At 40.3% G+C, this 16314-nt stretch overlaps 1 protein-coding gene across 1 annotated transcript in view; it reads left to right on the top strand.

Moving 5' to 3' along the window:
* The window catches only part of MRPS27 (mitochondrial ribosomal protein S27), a 104022-nt gene that overhangs the window by 64011 nt on the left and 23697 nt on the right, over positions 1–16314 (top strand). Inside the window, exon 5 of the mRNA XM_049768798.1 lies at positions 12132–12246. Coding sequence (XP_049624755.1) covers positions 12132–12246 — 115 coding nt within the window. The remainder of the gene's footprint in view (positions 1–12131; positions 12247–16314) is intronic.

The following is a 16314-nucleotide window of genomic DNA, read 5'->3' as shown; positions in this document are numbered from 1 at the left end:
TATTAATCTGAGGACTTGGTCCAGGAAGGTAGTACAGTGGGTAAATCACTTTTTTTGCATCCTGCCAACCTTGGGTCAATCCTCCACGTACTTGGGAATGCTCAGGAGTAATCTCTGAGCACAGGGCCAGAAATAGCTCCTGAGCAGTTTTGAGGTATTGTCTTTCATAGTCTTCCTGTATAATGGCCCCATAGAAGTTTGAGTTAAGGACTCAGTCATCCTACCTCTTTACTCCATACTTGTAAGGAACTGAAACCTTAAAATTGGTCAAATGACTTTTCACAGTCAGACAGCTTGTTCAGGGCAGCTATGAAGTATTTTACAGCAAGACTGTATCTCAAAATATGTTGTGGATTTTGTAAAACTGCAAAAATGCTTTTAAAAGAGAGTTTACAAATAAAAGTAGTAGAAGAGGCAGGGTGGAGGGATAGCTCACAGGCTGTGCAAGTAGAGGGCCCACAGACAATCCCCAGGACCTCTGGCAGTACTCACTGTTCACTACCAGGAGTGTCCCCCCAAATGAAAATGAAAACAAAATGAAGCAATGGTGGAAAAGCAAAAATTAAAGAGTCAATTTAGGCCCTGCTGCTGACTGTGCAAATCAAGAGTAAATTGTTTCATTTTACTGGACATCAGAATTAGTCATCTATCTCTTCCCAACCCCCATCCCCAAAATAGCATGCCTAGTCTTTATTAGTTTGTCGGAAGGATGATGCTTCAAAACTGGAGTGGATTACTGTTTAATTATAAATAATATTCATGAATTACCACATACATTATTAGTATTTACATAATCTCATCAGCCTTATAAATGATCAAATGCAAGATAGAAAGCCTATCATTTTAAAAACTTAAAGGCTTATCAGTTAGGGAACAAACAGTTACAGAAATGGAATCGAGTTGAGAAGCTGGGCTGTATCACTGAAAGTCAGTTCCATCTTACCCTTTTCCCTCAGGATTTAACTTTTCCATGTATTAGAGAGCAAGATGTTTGAAACACTAAGATGCTTTTCTTATTAGAGAAAAAGCTGACTCATAAGAAATCCAGCTTAGTGCTGACCTTCTCTTCCCTAGAAAATACCTCTAAAGAAATTCATAATCGCACATACAAACACATATAAATCTGCTTTAACACCAGCTGGTAGAGCTCCCTGCTTTTATGCTCGGGTGACATGGCCCCAGTCTTTGCCTTGCTTACTTCTTTTGTGATTGACTTAATCCTGACAACTTCACAAAGCCTAGAATACTATAGAATTTCTGATTGCTATACCTTTACTTTCCTCCTTTCCCCTTTCCACTGTGATCTCCTGAGAATTATTCCACTGCCCAGCCTACCAGTGACTAATACATGTGATTTTCCTGTCTTAGTCATTGCAAAAATTTTGCTTGAAGTTCCTAGCCAAACTGGAGACAACATCAGGAAATCTTTGCCATTTTAAGACTGGTTCATTGCTTGCTTACAAATTACCTCATAAAATCAGAAATAGTTCCTTCCTCTCTGCCCAAAGCATGCCAGTTTTCACTTTGTCTCCTTTATGTAAACAGAAATGATTTCTTTGTACTGCATCTGTAGATAACAGAGGCTAGACAAACCGAACCTAGTGGTAATCATTTCACAGCATATGTAAATCTATACCAGGTTTCATGTCTTAACCTTATCCAGTGATTAATAATTTGGAAAAAATAATAAATGGGACTGGTCCCAAGATCCAGTTTTCTTGACATCTTGCTATTGGTAGCTGAAGTTTCTCTGCCCTTGACCTGACCTTGCACTTTGGTATCTGAGAGGTGGCAAACAGCTATTCTACCTTCCAATGGCTGGAGAAACTCACCAGATGTTTTTAGGGCATTGTCTCTGGCTGCTCAGCACTTGGCCCTCCGCAGCTCTTCCCTGCTTTGAGGCGCCTTGGCAGTCACACTGTACAGTGATTTACTTCTCCCATTCTCTCCACAAATAATTCTGTTACCTATATCTGTTGTCTTAGGGAAGGAAATAAAAATAGCATTCCTGACTTTTCACAAAGAACACTTCACTCATTTCGAGTATTTGTGTGTGTGTGTGTGTGTGTGTCTGTGTGTGTGTGCTTCACTCATTTTGAGTATGTGTGTGTGTGTGTGTGTGTGTGTGTGTGTGTGTGTGTGTGTGTGTGTGTGTGTGTGTGTGGAAGGTGAAGAAGAGAGAAAGAAGACCCTTCATCAAGCAGAGACCCTCAACCCCTGGGCCTCTCTTTCTGCATCATAAAAGGAGAACTATCTTTGAAGATATTTTCTTTAAGGTTTTGAGGTATTTGTTATTTTTGGGGGGGTCACAGACAACCGAGGGAGTTAATCGAAGTGCTCAAGGGTTTGTTTTTGTTTTCTGTCAGTACTCTGGGGACCATGTGGTGCAGACACAAATCTGGACCTCTGCATAAGTCTGTGCTCTAGCCCTTTGATTTCTTTTTTCATCCCACCTTTTTACTTTTTCAGCCCATCTTTTTATTTTTAAAAGGTAATTTGTAGTTAGAGAAACATGCATAGACTAGTTGGGATAAAATACAAATCATAAGGGGCTGGAGCAGTGGCACAGCGGTAGGGCGTTGGCCTTGCAAGCAGCTGACCTAGGACAGCATAGCCAGGAGTAACCACTGAGCATCACCAGGTGTGGCCGAAAAACCAAAAGCCAAAAAATAATAATAATAATCACAAATCACTGAATCAGAGAGAGAGCACAGTGGGAAGGGCACTTGTCTTGCACATGGCAGACCTGGGTTTGATTCCTGGCATCCTATATGGTTCCTTGAGCCCTCCAGGAGTGATTTTTGAGAGCAGAGTGAGGAATAATCCCTGAGCATGCTGGGTGTGGCTTCAAAGCAAAAAATATTTATATATATATGATATACATATATATACATACACACACACACATATTATACCTAGCATAAAGTGGATAGGTATTTCACCAATAAGAATTCTATCTCCTAGTGCCTTGCTTCTGAAACTGTGGGGTTTATGAAAAATTCGGCAACAGTTTAAGGTTTTTGAATACACACGAACTAGGAGTTAATTTCAGAATCAATTTTGTGCTCCAGAGAGATAGCTAAAATGGACTGAGGTGTGCTTTGCATGTAGGAGGTCCAGGTTTCTGCATGAGAGCTAGGAATAACCCCAGAGCACCATTGGGTGTGTTCCCCAAAACAAAACCAACCCCCCAAAAATCAACTTTATATGAATCCTGAGTGTTTTCTGTCATGCTGCATTTCTCGGCAAAAAAAAAAAAAAAAAAGAGTTGCAATGGGGCCGGAGAGATAGCACAGCAGTAGGACATTTGCCTTGCAATTGGCCAACCCAGGACCAATGATAGTTCGAATCCTGGTATCCCATATGGTCCCCCCGTGCCTGCCAGGAGTGATTTCTGAGCACAGAGCCAGAAGTAACCCCTGAGCACTGTCGAGTGTGGCCCCAAAAACAAAAACAAAAACAAAACAAACAAAAAAAAGAGTTGCAAGTGGAAGTTGAAGCAACTTCCCAAGATGGAGAGAAGTCCGTGAGACAGCAGCAGTCCCTCTGAGAGAGGAGGAAGGGGGATCACTGAGCAGCACAAAGAATTTAACTACAGTTTGTGCTTTCTGTTAAGACATGGAAGCGGGGCCGGGCGGTGGCGCTGGAGGTAAGGTGCCTGCCTTACCTGCGCTAGCCTAGGAGACGGACCGCGGTTTGATCCCCCGGCGTCCCATATGGTCCCCCAAGCCAGGAGCGAGTTCTGAGCGCATAGCCAGGAGTAACCCCTGAGCATTACCGGGTGTGGCCCAAAAACCAAAAAAAAAAAAAAAAGACATGGAAGCACACATATTCACCTCATGGAGCGTCTCGTGTATTGCACTTAACCCACCGCTCCCAGATGAAATGCAAATGACCTCATTTTGAAGCCTGGGGCTGATAAATTTAGACTTCATTTATCATAACGCTCTCTTCACTTCAGAAAATGTGTTATTGTGCTGCATTTATTTAGCACTTCACATTCACAAAGTTCCATGTCTGTGCTATAAATTACCAAAAATCCTCTTACTTACCATCCTTTTTGCAAAGGCAAATTGGGGTACCAAGAAGGTCTGATGACTGCATGTAAGTCTTAGAAAAAACAGCTTGCATTTAAAAAAAATATTTTTGGATTGGTTGATGTTTTTTGTTTGTTTGTTTGTTTGTTTGTTTGTTTGTTTGTGGACATGCCTAGTGGTGCTCATACTCCTGGTTCTACACTCAGGAATCATTCCTGATGGTGCGCAAGGGACCATCTAGAGTACCAGGGATTGAGCCCAGGTCAGATGTCTGCAAGTCAAGCTCCCTGCCCTCTATGCTATCAATTCAGCCCCTGCATTGTTTATTTCTAATACTTTTTATGGGGGTAATTGATTGGATAAACTAACCAAAAGATAAAAGTATTTTTGCTAGCTTATACATTTCCTCTTATGAAATTAATAAATCTGGGGTGGAAAGACCCCAAGAAGTTACGTATATAAAATTTGTTTTTACTGATGCAGTTAACTCGCATGCTAATACAAGAACAGTTCTTCTATCTTGATTATTGTGATGATAGCTGAAAGTGTCAAAATTGTTGGATCCATGTTCTGAAAAGTGTGAAATGTACTGCTTGCACCTATATCTGTATTACATGACATTACAAAAATAAGAGAACTTTTGAAGAAAGGTTTTTTTATTTGCTACCTCCTAATTTGGGGAAAGGGATTTTTACTCATTCTGCTTCACGTAGTATAGGGCAGGAATTATTGTTAAAAATTAAAATTAGGGGGGGCTGAAGTGGTGGTGTAAGCGGTAAGGCGTCTGCCTGTGTGCTAGCCTAGCACAGACCATGGTTTGTTCCCTGGTGTCCCATATGGTCCCCCAAGCCAGGAGCAATTTCTGAGCTCATAGCCAGGAGTAATCTCTGAGCATCACCAGGTGTGGCCAAAAAACCAAAAACTCCCCCCCAAAAAAAAATTAGAGGCCAGAGCAGTGGCACAAGCAGTAGGGTTTTTGCCTTGTACGCGCTAACCTAGGACAGACCATGGTTCGATCCCCGGTTCCCATATGGTCCCCCAAGCCAGGAGCATTTTCTAAGTGCATAGCCAGGAGTAACCCCTGAGTATCACGAGGTGTGGTCCAAAAAGAGAAAAAAAATTAATTAACTGACAGGAGTAACCCCTGAGTATCACGAGGTGTGGTCCAAAAAGAGAAAAAAAATTAATTAACTGAAGTTCCCCTAGAAGAGTAAGAAGAGAAAGAGAGATCAGGAGAGAGATTTGATTATCTAGTACTGGAATTTTTACTCTTAGCTTCTCTATAGATTCTGTTCCCTTTTTTCTTTTTTGTTTTGGTTTGGGTTTTTTTTTTTTTTTTTTGGTCACACCTGGCAGTGCTCAGAAATCGCTCCTGGCAGACTCGGGGGACCATTTGGGATGCTGGGATTCAAACCACCGTCTTTCTGCATGCAAGGCAAATGCCCTGCTTCCATGCTATCTCTCAGGCACCTTGCTTTTTATTTTTTACAATTATTTTATCAGTATTGTCACACTTGTTGAGGGTTGCACATGTGTTTGTGGGGCAGTGAGCACTAGGATCATTCCAGCAATTCCAAGGGAAATAGTGCCTAGGATCAAACTTGTGATCTCAGGAATGCAAGACAGATGCTCAGTCTTGTTCCCTGCCCCTATCTTGCTTTTTTAAACTTTAGATAAAATATATGATAGTCATCGGAGAGCAGAATTTGATTTGATTGATAATAGTTTGTAGCAACTGATAATCGAAGAAAACTGAGTTTCCAGAAAAATTGCCAAAAAGGGAAGGCGGAAAATTATGCTTTTCTAAGGAGAACATGAGTGTCATTGATTAAATGATATTGGTTCTATCACGTTTGGGAAAGGGCACAAGCCTTCAGTTACTTACTTGATTTCATCGGTAATGGTTTCTAGTTCTCACTCCAGGCTCTGCAACTAGCAGGTTTTGCTTCTTGGCTTTCTTTCCCTTCTCCCTCTCTATCCCCCAGGCCCTTCACTCATCACTGAGTCTGCCCCACACTAAAGCTGAGGTTTCCATCTGTGAAGCCTGTTGCCCCAGGAGATAGTACAACCGGGAGAAGGGAAAGCTGCATGTGTGCATTTTAAGGCTGGTGGCTCCCGTAATCAGAGCAGTACTGTGGAAAGCTTGCTCATTCATACATATAAGAGCCAGTGCTATGGTGTGTGTGTGTGTGTGTGTGTGTGTGTGTGTGTGTGTGTGTGTGTGTGTGTGTGTGTGTGTGTGTGTGTGTGTGTGTGTTTTGGGGTGAGTTTCTGCCAGCTGCATGGGGGTGTGACTTTGATGGAGCTGGCGAGCATTGCCACCTTCTCCACACTGCATGAGCCTTTATTGAAATTTCATGAAGAAAGATTGGGTCTTGCTTTTTCTTTTAATGATGTGATAACATTGAACACAAACAAGAAATCCCATGTGACTTTGTCAACACCAGGCCTTTTCTTCTGTATAATTACAGTAAGCCTCGAGTTTTTCTCTTTTCCTTCTTGGTAGAAAGCTTTTTTGTTTGTTTGTTTTGAGGGAGCTCTTTTCACATAAAAGAAATCTAAGGTGCCAGTGACTCTGGCTCTCTAAGAAATGGAATATCTTAGCTTCAACTTTGTCTTCCTCCATCCTGCTTCCATCCACCTTGAGTGTGCTCTAGTGTGGGTGAATGCTCTGAAATCTGGATATGAGAAGCAGCAGTTTCCTGTCCCTGCCCAGGATTTGCAACAAGATGTCTTCATCCAGCCCTCATATAAATTGTGGGCAGAGATCCCTGCAGCCAAGGGATCAGGTTTTAGAAGCAGAGCTAGAGCCTGAAAACTCACTTTTTCATTTTCTTCCCTTCTCTCTGACCTCAAACACAAAGCACTCTCTCTCCAAAACATTCACATCCTTTGAATTGTTGGCAGTCACTCTGTTTCATAGCTGGCTTCTTACCTTGTTGAGCACTGGCACTGTTAAGATATTCGGGTTGCATCTGTTTGTCTTTTCTAAGCCCATGCGGTTTGCCTAGTGTGGCCATCTGCTGACCTGCCCAGTCATCCAGCTTCTGTGGAGGTGAGCAAGCAGCTGCATCCTGTGTGCTGAAAGGGTAGCTCCAGAGGCTGCTGTTGTCTGCTAGGCGGGTAGAACAAAAGCCAGTCTGTTTGCTGACAAATTGGAAAATCGGTGTGCTGGCTGTGTTCTTCTCCCAGCCTTTTTCCTGGCTGCAAGGGAGTATACCCATCCAGCCATCCGCAGAACCATCCAGGAAAGAACCCCTTCCACCTATCATTTGCCCACTGGCAGTTCTGGAAATGACCCTCTTTTCTTAGTCTGAACTACAGAGAAAGCAGGAATTTTCTGTCTCCCCATCATAAGGTGAACCCTTACTAACAACAAGTGTGTTGCATTATTTGTAGTCTAAATTATTTATTTTGTATGCTCATTTCTTTCATGCTGGTGGGTCCCTTTATAGAGTTCAGATACTGCCTACCTAGGAAATGTAGGATTATACTTTGGGCAGAATATTTCAAATAATTTGTGCTTTTTTTTTTTTGTCTTGCCTTTAAATTGATTTAATGTTGTTTTATATTTTACCTTGTTTGACTAGGTCTTAGCAAAAATCATAACAAGAAGCTCTGTCCCAGGATAGGGAAGACATTTGAGAGACTCCTGCATCATATTGAAGTGGGGAAATTAGAAGCAGGACCTCTGAGTGACCCATTCTAGGAGCTGGGCAAAGATGAATGAAAAAGTTAAAACCGAGACAGAGCAAGGGAGCAAGTCTGATCAGGTTGTGTGAGCAAGAATGAGGTCACAGAAACAATTAATAAATGTCATATGGGACTTAAATTGTATTAATCAGTGATGGAACCAGTCATTGTATACATTAGCAGCCATATTAAATGAAAAATAACCACCCCCCAGAAGCAATGTAACATGTTAAAAAACGCTTGCAATAGTGAGGTTGAGTCTGCATGTATAAATAAACTGGACCTCCCTCTTATCTCTCTAGTGCCAATCTGTTTCTTGGCCAGATTTCTGTAACAAGATCTCCCTCCAAGAGTTACTTGCCCTCTGAAGTATTTATATCTATGCCTATAGATTAGGTATATGGAGAAGGATGATAGGTTGATAGATGTATGGTGTCTTAGATAGCTTTTAGTCTTTTAAAAAATAAGCCAAGGAGAAACTTTTAAAAAAATGAAATATTCTTTTTTTCCTTACATTGACAACCTCAGAAGATTAGTAAATGGCTTTAAACAGATTTTCATTTGAGCTTTAAAGTCCTATAACTGGGTTCTATAACTTCTGGTAATTCTTCAGAGCCTGAAATAGTATACTGTTCATGATTCATGATTATAAATATGCAAATAGGTATTGGTTTAATTTAAGTATCTGCTTTTATTTTAAAGTCTGTCAAACAGAAGGCCATATTTTATTTTATTTGGGGGGGCCCACACCTGGCATCGCTCAGGGGTTACTACTGGCTCTGCACTCAGAAATGGCTCCTGGAAGGCTTGGGAACCATATGGGATGCTGGGAATTGAATCCGGATTGGTTCCAGGTTGGCCATGTGCAAGGCAAATGTCCTACCTGCTGTGCTATCACTTAGGTCCCCAAATGCCACATTTTAGTAGTCATTAATGATATATAAGGCAGACAAATAGATTTAAAATGAGGATTAGGCTTAAAATAATTGGCTGTGGGGGTGGGCAGCAAAGAAATACTGTTCAGCAGGTAAGGCACTTGCCTTGCATGTGGCCAACCTGGGTTTGACCCCTGGCACCATATTTGGTGTCCTGAGTACCTCCGGAATGATCCTGAGCACTGATCGAGAAGTAATTCCTGAAAACCGCCAGGTGTGGCTCCAAAACCAAAATTAAAAAAATAATTAATCTTGGACAAATGGGACAGTTGATATTTTATGTTTTACCTAGGTATAGTTTTTAAAGAGAAAATGAACTGTTAACTGCACTGTTCCCCAAAACACCTCTATCACCTAAGGCACTTTTTTTGTCTTTAACACTTCCTGTCTTCCACCTAAAATGACTGTTGAACTGTGTTTGTATATACTTGTTTTGACTGTGAGGTTCTGAATATCTGAGAAGGAAAGTCACGGCTCTTCCTCTAGCCATAGATTTCAAATGATTGGTGCATCTCATACTGTGATGGAAGCCCTCTTATTTAGTTTTTTAATTTACCAAAAACCTACTGTGAATCACACCAGACTCTTAGGCATCAGTGCAGAGCATGTTCTGAGCTGCTCCTTCCCTCCCAGTCTGCATGCAGACGAAAGGCAAGAAAGCATCATTCTCACTGGAACAGGAAACCAGGCGTTTCTCTTCACGTTTTTTCAAAAAATTTCTTTGGCCATCATACTTTATTTAAATCTCTTCCAGAGTTTTCCAGAGTAACAAAGAGAGGAGCTCCAGGAACTGAAATTACTGATTTTAAAATATGAGAGGGCCAGAGAGGTAATAGTAAAGGGGTTGATACACTTGCCTTGCATGTTTCTGACCCCAGTTCAGTCCCCAACACCCGCATATTGAAGCATTCCTCATGCACAAAATCAGGAGTAGTCCCCTGTATAGCACTCAGAAAAAACTTATTAAATAGAAATTAAAATTTGAGGAATAGACTGAAAAGATAGTACAATGGGTAGGGCACTTGCCTTTCACACTTCAGACATGGGATCAATTCCTGGCATGCCATATGGTTCCGAGCCCATTGTGTGATCCCTGAACAGAGAGTCAGAAGTAAGCCCTGAACACTACAGGGTGTGGCCCAAAACAAACAAAAAGTGAGAAAATTTTTTCATTAAAATTTGAAATGTGGGGCCCGGAGAGATAGCACAGCAGCGTTTGCCTTGCAAGCAGCCGATCCAGGACCAAAGGTGGTTGGTTCAAATCCCGGTGTCCCATATGGTCCCCTGTGCCTGCCAGGAGCTATTTCTGAGCAGACAGCCAGGAGTAACCCCTGAGCACTGCCAGGTGTGGCCCAAAAACCAAAAAAAAACAAAAACAAAAACAAAAAAATTGAAATGTGGGGGCAGGGCATGGAGGGCAGAGGGCGGCACATGCTGGACCCAGGTTTGATTCCGACATCTTATGTAGTCCCCCAAGCCAACCGGGGGTAATTCCTGAGTACACAGTCAGGAATAAGCCCTGAGCCTTGCTGGGTATGTATTCCCTCCCCTAAAATATGTGAGAGAGAACATCTGAAATACTAAAAGGTATATTTGTGCCATTCTATGAGGAATTCTGCTTACGTCTTGTATCTCAGGCAACCATTCCAGAGTTTTCCTCTGGCCAGGTCATTTTCATCTAAATATGATTTGACATTTGTATCTTTCTGCTTTTAAAGGAGTTAATTCTGTAAGAAAACAAAATGAGAGATACTTTTTTCCAGAGAAAGCTGATATTTTCAGAAGAATGGGCAGAACAAGATGACTAAATTCGTCAAATATCTTCAGATCTTATTTTAATCAAATTCCTCTCTAGAATGTTAATATTCCAAATTAAACACTGCTTCTTCTTTTTTTCAGTTGGTTTTATTTTTATTTATTTATTTATTTATTTTATATATTGGTGCTTTGGCAGAGAACCTGCTCAGCAAGAAATTCTCTTAACAAGTGGCAGATTGAATAACCAGCCTCTAAAAATTATTATACTGTATTAGTCTTTAACCAACTCTCAAATCAGGTATAAAATCCACAAATTTTTTTGCCCTTTAGTATTTGTCTTACCTGCCTTTTGATGAAAATAGTGTGATGTTTATGGGCCCCAAAGATTGACTTGCATGATTAAAGTAACAGTGGGAACTTGATGATGGTGTCTGAGGAGAAATAAGTAAACAAAGGGGTGGTTTTTTAGTTTGTTTTGTTTTGGGGGGCCATACCCAGTGATGTTCAGGAGTTACTCCTGGCTCTTTCCTCAGAAATCGCTCCTGGCTTGGGGGACCATGTGGGATGCTGGGTGATTGAACTATGATCCATCCTAGGTCAGTGATGTGCAAGGCAAATGCCCTACCACTGTGCCACTGCTCCGGCCCCCTCTTCTTACATATTCTTGTGGTAGGGATCCCCAAAGCTGTTGAGAAGTCCTTTCCAAGCACCATGGCTTGTAAGAGTACAGTTATTTTGTACCTCAGCTCAGGCTGCAGAGCCCTGTAAAACGAGCTGGGGAGCCATAGGAAGGAAAAGTGAAATGGAGTTTTACGAAGCTGCAAAAAAGACAGCCAAAGAATTCTACTCAATTTCTCTTGTCCTTTGTTTTCCTTTTTCTTCAGTTCTATGAAGAATGTCCAATCAATCTCTGCTAAGTACTATAAGAAGTGCCCATATAAATCAAAGCTGATCACATTTGCCTCATGCTTTAATGTACGTTTCCATTTTGTTTTTGTTTTTGTTTTTTTAGTAGAGGACACCCAGCAGTGCTTTGTTGGGGTGGAAGAGTACAGACACATAATGCTGGGAATTGAACTCAGCCAGGCTTGTGCTCTCATCAAGCTCTGAGTTAGGCTTCTAACTTTGTCAGCTTCAGCTTCATCTCTCTCTGATCTATTGAAATCTATATTGATCTAATACTATGACTAGTAGAAGTTTCACCACATCCTTTTTCCCCCCCAGAAATCTTAAGTCAGTATGTTGAATTAGGGAGTATTAAATAAGAAATAGAAATGTCATTTTTGGTATTTATTGTTACTTTACTTTTTCTTTCCCTTATTATTATTATTTTAGAGATAATGAATTTTATTTTTGTTTTGTGGATGGTTTTGTTGTGCTTGTTTTGGGACCACACTTGGCTATCTTCAGGCTTTACTCCAGACTCTGCATTCAGAGATTACTCCTGGTGAGATTCATATGTGGTGCCAGGATCCAGTACAAGTGGCAGTGGTACAAGGCAAGTCTCCTGCCCTCTATCCTATCTCTCCAGTCCTATAGTTAATTTGTTTTATCCTCAGCTTTTTTGTTGAATGCTGACTTAGGACTCTTGGTCACATTGACTTCGCAGATGCTAGTGTGTAAGAGAAGGACTTGCTAATAGAAATTATGTCTTGGTAGTGATATTGAAGAGGTAACACTAGTTTTTTTTTCCTCATATTTTGTTTAGATTCCGACATAGCCCTAACTGCTGGTACCTGAGAGACTGGACTATCCACACTTGGATTAGGCAGTGTCTAAAGTATGGTGCGCTCGACAAAGCTTTATATACTCTTGTAAATAAGGTGAGTAGTTTTTGAACAATTGCTAGATGAAGCTGAGGTCAAATTTGTCTACCCACTAGAAATAAAAATTTCTGAATCTACTACTGTTCCAACTCAGAAGTGGACTGGTGAATGTAAAGGGTAATGAAACCAAAAAACTTTTCTGAGAAGCACTGCATTCCTGAGCATTAAACCCTAGATTTTTTACCAGGTTCTCTTTGGTGAAATTTAGGGAATAGGACATGACTATTTTGCTGGAATGTCATCACTACTGTGCAGTCATTTTTAGAACAGTGTTCTGAAATTATTCAACATACATATTCAAATCTCCTCAAACCCCAAAGTCCCCATGATTAGGTAATTTTTGAATGTTAGATTCCAGCTAAAGATTGTGTCTTTATTGTGTTCAAAATGTGAAATTAATCATAAAAGAACCAAAAGTTTAGAAGGTTATTATTACTGTGAGTCTCAAGCTGCAACATTAACTTGACGTGTAAAAAATACTTTAGGGGCCGAGTGATAAAATAGCAGAGAGAGCATTTGTCATTTACATGGCCTACCCAGGTTTGATCCCAACATCCATATAGTCCAGTGGTCCTCAAACTACGGCCCACCAGCCACATATTGTATTTGTTCCCATTTTGTTTCTTCACTTCAAAATAAGATATAGTCAGTGAGTATAGGAATTTGTTCATAGTTTTTATTTTTACTATAGTCCAGCCCTCCAAGGGTCAGGAGGACAGTGAACTGGCTCCCTGTTTAAAAAGTTTGAGGATGGAGAGATAGCATGGAGATAAAGCATTTGCCTTGCATCCAGAAGGATGGAGATTCGAATCCCAGCATTTCATAATGATCCCCCAAGCCTGCCAGAGCGATTTCTGAGCGTAGAGCCAGGAGTAATCCCTGAGCACAGCCGTGTGTGACCCAAAAAACAAAAAAATAAAATAAAAAGTTTGAGGTCCACTAATAGTTCCTTGAACCTGCCAGGAGTAATTTCTGAGTGCAGAATCAGGAATAACCACAAAGCACTGCCAGGTATGGCTCAAAAAGAAAAAAAATGCAGAATTTCAGTGAAACTGTGTGATTTCTATTATGTTATTTCTACCTTGTGAGTTAGAACTCAAAAAGAAATGGTAATTTTGGGGCCAGAGAGGTGGCATTAGAGGTAAGGTGTCTGTCTGCCTTGCAAGCACTAGCCAAGGAAGGACCGAGGTTCGATCCCCCGGCATCCCATATGGTCCCCCCAAGCCAGGGGCAATTTCTAAGCGCTTAGCCAGGAGTAACCCCTGAGCATCAAATGGGTGTGCCCCCACAAAAAACAAACAAACAAAAAGAAGAAATGGTAATTTTGGCTTTTAGAGGTTTTTACTTGTTTCTAATTTACCTTATCAGACACAACAGTTTGTGTGTGTGTGGGGGGGGGGGGGACATTGCAGGCATTGTACTTGGTATGACATAAAAATGAATAATACCCCATCCTTCTTCTAGGTAAGATTATAGTCAGAGTCACTGAGAAATAGAATATTGGATCCCCAGGGATTTAATGAATTGAGTCCTAGAGTTTTGTTTTTGTTTTTTTTGTTTTTGGGCCACACCCATTGATGCTTAGGGGTTAATCCTGCCTATGCCTTAGAAATCGCTCCTGGCTTGAGGGGGACCATATGGGATGCCAGGAATCGAACCACAGTCTGTTCTAGGCTAGCATTTGCAAGGCATACATACGCCATACCTTTAGCACCACCACTCCAGTCCCAAGTCCTAGAGTTTTTATTTAATTTTTGTTTAGTTTGATTGGGGGGAGGGGTTGTTTGAACTCAAAAGTTCTTGCAAACCAAGTGTATATCTCGAGCCTTTTGATCTATTTCTCTAACCCTAATGACACAAACTTTACTCAAAGAAGATTCCTATAGGGAAGAAAAAAAATAATATTTAGAAAGAAGGAAAATTTATCCAATACCTTGCTGTTCCTTGACTTTGAGCACAAATAACACTGGGCAAGGACTCAGAAGACTCAACAAGTAACCAAAAAAAATTCTACTCATTGTTCTTCATTTGAACAGATGTTTTTACTTTTTAGGTCTTTTTATTTTTTCAGCTTTCAGTGACTTATTCTAAATCAGTGATTTTCAACCTAATAGAATCATAGATTTCTAAACATAGAATTTCCAACCATTAGAATCACATGAGAAATTTCCGAAAATTACAAATGTTCTTTTTTTCTTTATCCCCCAATTCTAATATAAATGATCTTCCTAGAACAGGTAATAGAATTTTTAACAGTTTCATGGTGTTTTTTATGGACTTTATTTTTTGGGTTCACAACAAAATAGAACAGAAGGTACAGAGATTTCCCATCTGTTCCCTGCCCCCTACATGCAGCCTCCTGATCTCCCCTATTATCAACATGCCCCACCTGCGCCATTATTGTTAATGAGCCTACAGTGACATATTATTGTCACTCAATTGCAGGATTCACATTGTAATGTTGGTGTTTGATATGTAACTACCATGATCATTTTATTGACTGCCCCTTTTTGATTTGCCTGGTCAGCTCTCATTGATATAATTTAAATTTTTAGGCTGACTGTAATTTGCGGCTAGGTTGAGAATTACTCAGGGTCTTTTATTCAAGGCTCTTTAATGGTTTATTACTCTAAACTATTTGGTTTTTACCCCACTTTTAGAGATTAGTGATCTCTCTTGGGTGCCTGCAAGCGAGGTTTAACTTTAAAAACAATGTCTATTAAACTTTTTTTTTAGTTCAGCATATCAGGCATCCCACACAGACTCCTAGTAATGGTCACTCAGTTTAGCAGTCATTTGCAACTAGTGGTCAAGACTGTCAGCAACTCCCAGGGGGTGACATACTTGAATAAAAGTCTTCAAGTATTTTTAGTGGTAGGAGTGGGTGCAGTGGGAAGAGTGGGGCAGTTGAGAGATACCAAGGCTAATTCTACTTGAGTGGAGATTGAAAAACAATGCAGTCACTATCTATATCAATAACAAAAATGCAGCTACTTTCTAGTCAAACTTGATTGAGCATAAATGTCACATGAGAGACTTGGTCACATAAGGCTTTTGTGTCTCCTTTCCAGAAATTCTTACTTTGTAAATTTGAGGCTTAATAATCTTTATTTTTAAAATATAATTCTAAAAAATTATCAGTGAGGTGCTAAAGGATCTACATTTTAAGAGATTTGGGTTATCAAATATTCAGTTTCTGTGAACAGAACATCTTAAAAACTTAGTTATAGTCCTTGGGTACATTTCTTCTTTTTGTCAAAACCAGTCTAAGCAATGAGATATAATAAAAGCTGGTGAAGATCTAGCATATAGGAAATTCATATGTACTCAAATTTAGTGAAATTCTCTCCCTTATTAAGATTGAGTGCCCATGTAATCCAACAATCCTAATTCCTGGTAATATGTAAAGTAAATAAAATGATTATCCTGAATAGCTATATTCTGCAGCTATGTGGTCAATACAGCATTATTCGTAGTAGCCAAATCATGAGAACAACCTAAGTGTCTGTGGATGGACAAGCAGATAAAATATATGTGGCATCTAGGGGCCAGAGCAATAGCAAGCAGTAGGGTGTTGGCCTTGCTAGCAGCTGACAGACCTAGACAGACCTGGGTTCAATGCCTGGCATCCTATATGGTCCCCCAAGCCAGGAGCAATTTCTGAATGCATAGCCAGGAGTAACCCCTGAGCGGCACTGAGTATGACCCAAGAACCAAAAAATTAAAAGTGGCATCTATACATATTGGAATATTTTCAGCTATAGAAGAGAATACCCCATAACCCCATTTGCTATAATGTGAGTCAACCTTAAGGACATTATATTAAGTGAAAGCTAGAGAAAGACAAATACTGTATGTTCATATATATATGAATATATATATTCTCAGTATATATCTATGTCTCTATATATGTGTATGTATACATATATATTTCTATGACACACATATATATGTGTATACATATATATACATACATACATATTATACTGAGTGCATAGAAATAGTAAAAGAGTGGGTGCCAGGACCTGAAGGCAGGAAGGGTTTGAGAAGATAGTGGTCAGTGGG

The sequence above is a fragment of the Suncus etruscus genome, chromosome 2, assembly GCF_024139225.1.
Source record: "Suncus etruscus isolate mSunEtr1 chromosome 2, mSunEtr1.pri.cur, whole genome shotgun sequence".
In the NCBI taxonomy this organism is placed as follows: Eukaryota; Metazoa; Chordata; class Mammalia; order Eulipotyphla; family Soricidae; genus Suncus; species Suncus etruscus.
Note: the sequence above shows the minus strand (reverse complement) of the source record. Positions and strands in the feature narration are given on the sequence as shown.